The sequence below is a fragment of the Brachyhypopomus gauderio genome, chromosome 7, assembly GCF_052324685.1.
Source record: "Brachyhypopomus gauderio isolate BG-103 chromosome 7, BGAUD_0.2, whole genome shotgun sequence".
Taxonomy (NCBI): domain Eukaryota; kingdom Metazoa; phylum Chordata; class Actinopteri; order Gymnotiformes; family Hypopomidae; genus Brachyhypopomus; species Brachyhypopomus gauderio.
In genome coordinates, this window is record NC_135217.1 from 1,336,698 (window position 1) to 1,343,674 (window position 6,977).

At 43.2% G+C, this 6,977-nt stretch overlaps 1 protein-coding gene across 2 annotated transcripts; it reads right to left on the reverse strand.

Annotated features, from left to right (window-relative positions):
* Positions 1-2,626: 2,626 nt before the first annotated feature.
* Positions 2,627-6,584, reverse strand: LOC143518397 (uncharacterized). 2 transcript variants are annotated; one of them, XM_077010861.1, is made up of 3 exons: positions 4,649-6,174; positions 4,341-4,562; positions 2,627-4,055 (listed from the first exon to the last, which is right to left on the reverse strand). In XM_077010861.1, exons 1-3 carry the CDS (start codon positions 4,665-4,667, stop codon positions 2,758-2,760), a joined length of 1,539 nt encoding a protein of 512 aa, XP_076866976.1. In that variant the 5' UTR covers positions 4,668-6,174; the 3' UTR covers positions 2,627-2,757. The 2 variants fall into 2 exon arrangements, with proteins under 2 accessions (XP_076866976.1, XP_076866977.1); XM_077010862.1 differs by lacking the exons at positions 4,341-4,562; positions 4,649-6,174 and adding an exon at positions 6,545-6,584.
* Between the last annotated feature and the right edge of the window lie 393 nt (positions 6,585-6,977).

The window sequence follows — 6,977 nt, forward strand, 5'->3', positions numbered from 1 at the left end:
TCTATTGCAGTGTAATTACTACAACACCGAAAAGTGTTAAAATAACACCCTGGGGTGTGGACCGATATAGACACTTTAAAAGTGTTGAAATTAACTCCCATAGAATTATTTTGTGTCTTTCGAATTTGCTGTGTGTTCACAGAGTCAGTTGATTTCAATATTCTCTAAATTATATGGGCACACTTGCATTTGTACAATGAGTTGGCATTCTACACATGAAAATAAAATAAAAAGAAATTTGAATGTCATGGTGACAAAAAAACCCGCTCTGACTCAAAACCAGCTCTGTATGTAAATACAGTTATCAAGAACACGGTAACTTAATAAATGCATGTTTTAGACATAGAACAGATATAACTGAGGGAACTACATACCTGTATAAACAGACAGATAAACTCTTAAAGCTCTGGAGTGAACATACAGCTCAGGAGTGAACATACACACTGCTCTTTCTCATATACGCAGGTTATCAGCCTCCTGTTAGCAGAAATGCACATGGGGGGCATGCGGCCACAGAGCACATGTGTCAGTTATAACTTGACATAGAAGACATTTTATAAAGTTCACTTTCAAGCTACTACACATTTACACGTTCACAACCCTGCTTCTAACATTTATCACTGTCTACTGCCCATTTTATGTTGTTGACACAGAAAAATATGTGTTTAAAGCACGACCATCAGAGCTACGTACCTCCTCTCAGATAGCTGTTCACAGAGTGAGGTAACTACTAGGGGTGGGCGGATCGATATTTATATCGATAGTATCGATACAAAGGTGAGGATCGGTATCAGATCGATACCACGGCGAAAATATAGATTCTTTTGCTGCAGTTTAGAGGTCTGCGCGGGACTGCTTTTTTAATTCGCTCCCGCTTGTTTTAATCCCGCTCTCGCCAAAAAATCGCTTGTTTTAATCCCGCTCCCGCCCGCACCTGCTTGTTTTAGTCCCGCTCCCGCCCGCACCGGCCAAAAAATCGCTTGTTTTAATCCCGCACCCGCCCGCCACATACACATTTCTGTCCCCCCCGGCCCGCAATCCTAATATGATTTGAATTAATTAGATTTAGTACTTGAAATTTTCTTATGCATTTATTAAAACAGCAATATAGCGATGGATCGCGCTGTCCCATTTCTTACCACAGTCCAACCACATGCCGTCAGGTGACGTACACCAACACTTTCTGATATCAATCACAACATGCCAATTTCCCTCTCCATTAATTACAATGGAATATGACTTCCATACATCAGATATCATTATATTAATGGATTATAATTTCAAGTAAAAAGTATCGCCCCCCCAACGGTTGGGAAGTATCGGTATCGGCGATACTGACCAGTATCGTATCGGTATCGTATCGATACCAAAATTCCGAGTATCGCCCACCCCTAGTAACTACGGCGGTGGCGCCAAACAAAACTGCGTCACTTAAAGGAACAGTACACAATTAACCAACTCTTTAAAATAAAAAGTTTCCCAGTACAAATATGAAATACATGGAACACAAAACAGATATTTATACAAAAATCAGGATTTGGTGGAATTTTAACAACAAAAACCAATAAACATTTTTCTTAACCTTGTTACACAAACATGACTTTGTTCATTGCGCTGAAGCTCGGCGCGCGCGAAGTTACAAAATTCAAGAGGTGCACAACCTCGTGAAGCGACAGCGCGTAAGGCCCTCGCACACGGGCGGTGCCACTGCGATTACGTCATTTTCGCGCGAACCCTCGCGCCGCTCGCGTATAAACCAGTCTGCTGTCAGAAACAGCTTTGATGTGTGGCTATATTATATACTATATGCCCTAACACAAGTATTGTCTGCTACAGAAGAAATTCAAATGACGTGTGGGGGGGGGGGGGGGGGGGGCACATGAAACTTTCTTGTCCCGGGCCCCAGCAAGACTGTCAACGGGCCTGCGTGTGTGTATATATGTCCGTAATAGTGTATATGGATGTGGGTGAATGTGAATGTACATGTGCTTGTAGGTGTATAAATGTGTGAGGGTCTATATGAGGGTGAGTGTGTGTGTGTGTATGTATGTGTGTAGGTGTATATATAATGAGGGTGTATATAAGCGGTTGTGTGTATGTATGTAGGGGTGTATATATGGGGATTAATGTATATATGAGGTTGAGTGTATGTGTGAGGACGACTGGTTCTGGGGGGGCCTCGAGCAGGTGGGATTCCCTGGTCTTTCTCTGCCTGCCTCTGGGGGAATGTTGTCGCAACTTTCTACCCTTTCTAGTAAGTACATTTCGTACATTTATCCTATGTTGCACTTACATAAACACACAAACACACACACTCACACATACACATACATCACAGTCATTTGTGCTGTATGTCTTAGGTACACTTTCTGCTCTTCTTTTAGGAGCAGCAGTTGGTGAACCAATTCAGTGGTCATTTGAGCTGGTTGTTTTTTTCTGCCCTTCTGTCTTTTCTCTTTTTACTTTCTCTCCCCCTCTTTTCTATCTTCTCCTGTATGGCCCACCTAACCCCAAATATTGTTATCACTATTGTACTGTATTATACAGAATTGTTATCATTTGATCCGTACATAAAAACAAAGTTGTCCTCATATATATATATATATATATATATGTATAGAAAATCCTTTGCAGTGTCTGTGTTTTGTGTGTGTGTGTATTTAGTGTGTGTGTGTGTGTGTTGTTAGTTAAAGTGTGTGTATGTGTGTGACTTTGTTTAGTCTGTGTCAGCATCTGTGTTCCTGTACTCTCCTTTCATTAGTAGAACCAGTCTCTAACCATCTGAAAGAATCCCCGTTCTGCTGGTGGAACTGGTTTCTCTGAGCTGGTCTTCCTGGTTCTCTCATAAACCTCCTCAGGCAATGAGTGAGTCTCTCTGAGCTCTGAGAGTCTCTGTCTCAGTGTCTTCAGCTCTCTGTCCTTCTCCTCCATCTGCCTGTTAAACTCCTCCTGCATCTTGGACTTTGAGACCAAAATGTTTCTCTGGAGTTCAGGCAGGATTATCTTCATGAGGTTCCTCTCTGCCTCCACCCTGGCCTCTCCTTCATATGTTTCCCTGATCTCCTCCATCTCCTGTCTGTGTCTCTCCTCCATTCCTCTTCTCTCCATCTCTCGTTTCTCTTTCAGTTTCTTTACCTTTTCTTCCATTTCTATCCGTTGGTCTACCTCTCTGTCAAGGTCTCGTTTCAGTTCTCTCTTTATTTCTTCGTTCTTTTCTTCTTTCATCTTTCTCTCCAGTTCGGTTGTTCGATCATTAAGTTGTCTGATATCTCCTTCGTGTCCTTGTATCACTCCCTCTATCTTTTTCAGAGAGTCTTGCATCTCCTTTTCCAGTTTCCCTTTCATTTCTCTTTCTTCATTTGCTTTTTTCTTTTCTCTTTCCTTGAGGATTTTCCTCTCCATCTCTCTGATCAGAGATTCTGTCTCTAGATAAATCTCACTGCTGTAGAATCTCTCTTTGTTTCCTTCCACCATCTTCTCTATCTTCTCCAGCAGCTCTGAGATCTGAGACCCATCTCCACTCTCCTTAATGTTGAGACAGTGAAACCTGTTCCCACATTTCCCCACAAGTGTCTGGACCTCTTGGTTTCCTAACTGAATGAACTGTTCAGGATTTTGCTCTTCCTCAGTAACAGTGAAGAGGATCATGGTGTTCCTCCAACATCTCTCTCCAAACATCTCCTCCATTCTCTCCAGCATCCCTCTCTCCTCTCCTGCAAGTTGCTTCACTGGTATAACTAGGAGGAAGGCGTGGGGTCCTGGGGCAGACAGATGGACACAGAGTCCCACGTCCTGTCTCACCTCCTCCAGAGAGAGTTCAGGGCAGAACCAGTCAGGAGTGTCCACCACAGTCACCTTCCTCCCAGCCACCTCCCCCTGTCTGCTCTCACTCTGCTTGGGGAGTGTAGATGTAGCAGCCTGGCTCCTCTCCTCTCTGCCCAGGATGGTGTTTCCTGCTGCACTCTTCCCAGACCGAGTCCTCCCCAGCAGCACCAGTCTGAGTTCTGGTACAGGAACCGGCACTGGAGAGTCTGGACTGGAGGATTCACCACTCACTGGAAAAGAACAAGAATGAATGAATAATTCAATTAAATATTTCTCAGCATTTTGGTCATTGTACTTTTCAGAGGAATACTACAGACACTTTATGAACTATTATTAATGACTTGTTTGGAGGATTTGGCTAACTCTTTGTACTCCTGAGTGGAGCTGCTGAGTCTGGAGTTAACAGATAACTGATATCATGGAGCTAATCTGTTATTTTGTACATTAATTTATTGCTTAAAATTTATCCTTGTTGTGATACCTTTAAACCGCTAATTTAATAAGAAATTATTTACTTTTTGGCAACTCCAAACCATTGCTGTATCTTCTCCTGACTAGGACTGGTGGGTCTGTCCTCTCCTGCAGCTGCCTGCTTCTCTCCTCTAGAAGTCTGTCTTTCTCCTCAATCTCCTGGTCTATCTCTTCAAGCTGTTTGTTATTTTCTGCCAGATCGGTGTTCTGTTGGTCCAGTACGGGTTCCTGTACTGGAGAATTTGACCTGGAGGATTCTCCACTCACTGGAAATTTACACAGATTTTTTTTACTGCAACCTGGGTGTTAATAAATCCTCAAGATTCTATTTGTAACTCTATTAATCCCGTACTGTTTGGAGATTCTTCCATACTGTTACTCTTCCTGGGTGGAGCTGCTGAGCCTGATGTCTCTCCACTCACTATAATACAGCAGAACCAGCCAGAATTGAGATCAGGTTATTCAGAAGGCAGAGTAACACATGAGCATTATTAAAATAATCTGTGAAAGACTATGAGGAACTATTTTGAAAGGATAACTTGTATTTGGCCTCAATACTCACTAGGTTAGGGTCTGTAGTAGTATGGACTAAGTCACATCTTCCGGAGCCCCACCTGTTTTCGCCATTTCCATAGTTTCCCTTTGTCTGTCACGCCCCTGTTATATTTACTCACCTGTGTCTCGTTTATTCCTGGTGTTTCTGTGTATTTATTCCCCGTCGTGTCTAGTGCTCTCTCTATGTTGTGTTTAGTTGGTTGTGTTTCACCCTTGCTATTTCCTCAATAGTTTTGTAAGTCTTTCCCTGTAAGTGTTTTATTCCTCACACTCTCTCTCCAGTGTATTTAATTCTGGTTTGCCTTTTCGCCTATGTCTCGTAGTTTCTCCATCATCCATGTTATTAGTTCTGCCTGTTTCCCGTGTATTCTGATATTCCCCGTACTGTGAATTGCTTGTTGATATGTTTAGTTGCTCTATGTTTGTTCTTTATATTTTCGTCGATTCTTGTAACGTTTATGCCTTAGGTCTTAACTCGTTTGTCTGTTTTCCCACTAGCTTTATATTAGTTGCATTTAATACCTGTCGTACCTGTTCTTACATGTCCTAAGTGGTCACGTTGTTCCCTGTCTTTTGTACTTGTGTTGGTATAATCCTGTCCTTAGAGTCTGATTTTTGACTATTCCTCTCCCCTTGATTTGTACTGAGCTGGGTTTATTATCAAATATTCAAATCTTGCGTTTGCGTCACTACCGCCTTGTCCGTCCGTTACAGTAGCAGATGTTATTCTTCAGTTGCTTCTAAGGCTTATCATGTTGAATGTGCTAATGAAACTTTTCAAATAGTATTACACTTTATTTGAATTAATAAAACTCTCACGCTACAGCCCCTGACCCCTCCCCTTCGGGTGTGTGTTTATGTCGTCTATGTCTAGACGTCTGCATCTGTGGATCTTCGTAGGCGTGGTTGTGTCTGAGTGTGTTCATCAGTCTCACCTGTGGCTCGTCTCGTGATCACTTGGGGCTTATGTGGTCTGTCTATTTCGCGCAGTGTCCCGTGCTCGCCTTTGTTTGAGTCAGTCCACGTCATATGTGTAAGTGTTATGCGTGCGCTGTCCGCGCTACTTTGTGTTGAAATAAAAGTGACGTTAGCCTGTACAAGGTCAGACTCGTGCCTCGTCCTTCCCTCAGCACTCAACGTTACAAAAACATCTATGTTAGGTTTTCAGTTCCAGCTCTCTGTCCTGTGTGTATAAGAGGGCCTTTGTTACAGCGCAAGGAAGTTCTGCCTGACCTTCTGCAGTATCACATGTCTCTTTCTGTGGCAAGTTAGTTGTTTTCATTGTCTCTGATCAACTTCACTAAGACTGTGTGTTTCTTGATCAAGGTGATAGAACTCTAATTTCCATACTTTTTGGGGCAGTCATGGCCTGGTGGTAGGGAACTGGTCTTGTGATCGGAGGGTCGTGGGTTCGATTCCCAGACCTGAGGCCATGACTGAGGTGCCCTTGAGCAAGGCACCTAACCCCAACTGCTCCCCGGGCGCAGGGCTAGGGCTGCCCACCGCTCTGGGCATGTGTGATCCACAGCCCCCTAGTAATCACCTAGTGTGTGTGTGTGTGTGTGTGGTCTAACTGCACAGATGGGTTAAAAGTGGAGGACAAGGATTGATTGCGGTGTAAAAATCACAATTGACAAAATATGGCATATTTACAATAACAAGCCTCATTTTTTGAAAATACCAAATTACTCACTGTTTGACAAACTTTTGCCATGTCTTCTCGTAAGTGGTGGGTCTGGGTCTGTCCTCTCCTGCAGCTGTCTGCTTCTCTCATCTAGAGGTCTGTCTTTCTCCTCTAGAAATCTGTCTTTCTCCTCAACCTGCTTGTCTTTCTCTTCAAGCTGTTTGTTCTTTTCTGCCAGTTCAGTTTTCTGTTGTTCCAGTAGGATCATCATCTCCTGGAGTTGGCTGCTCTTCTCCTGTAGTTCCTTTCCCAGTGTCTCCAGTTGGTTTTTACTGGTTTCCACCTCTTTGAGTATGTTCTTCGGTAATTGCAGGTTTCTGATCAGCTGTCTGTCTGTCTTTACTGCTGTAGCTGCAGTCTTCTCTCTGTTCTCTATCTCCAGTCTGAGGTTCTTCACCATGTTTCTCTTCTCCTCCTGCATCCTTTTCAGCTCCTGTTCTGC

Bases quoted from the DNA above. Each gene is read 5' to 3' on its own strand.
- LOC143518397 (XM_077010861.1), bottom strand. The intron at 4,056-4,340 runs GTAAATAATTTC...GTTCTTTTCCAG, and splicing joins TGGTTTGGAGTTGCCAAAAA to TGAGTGGTGAATCCTCCAGT.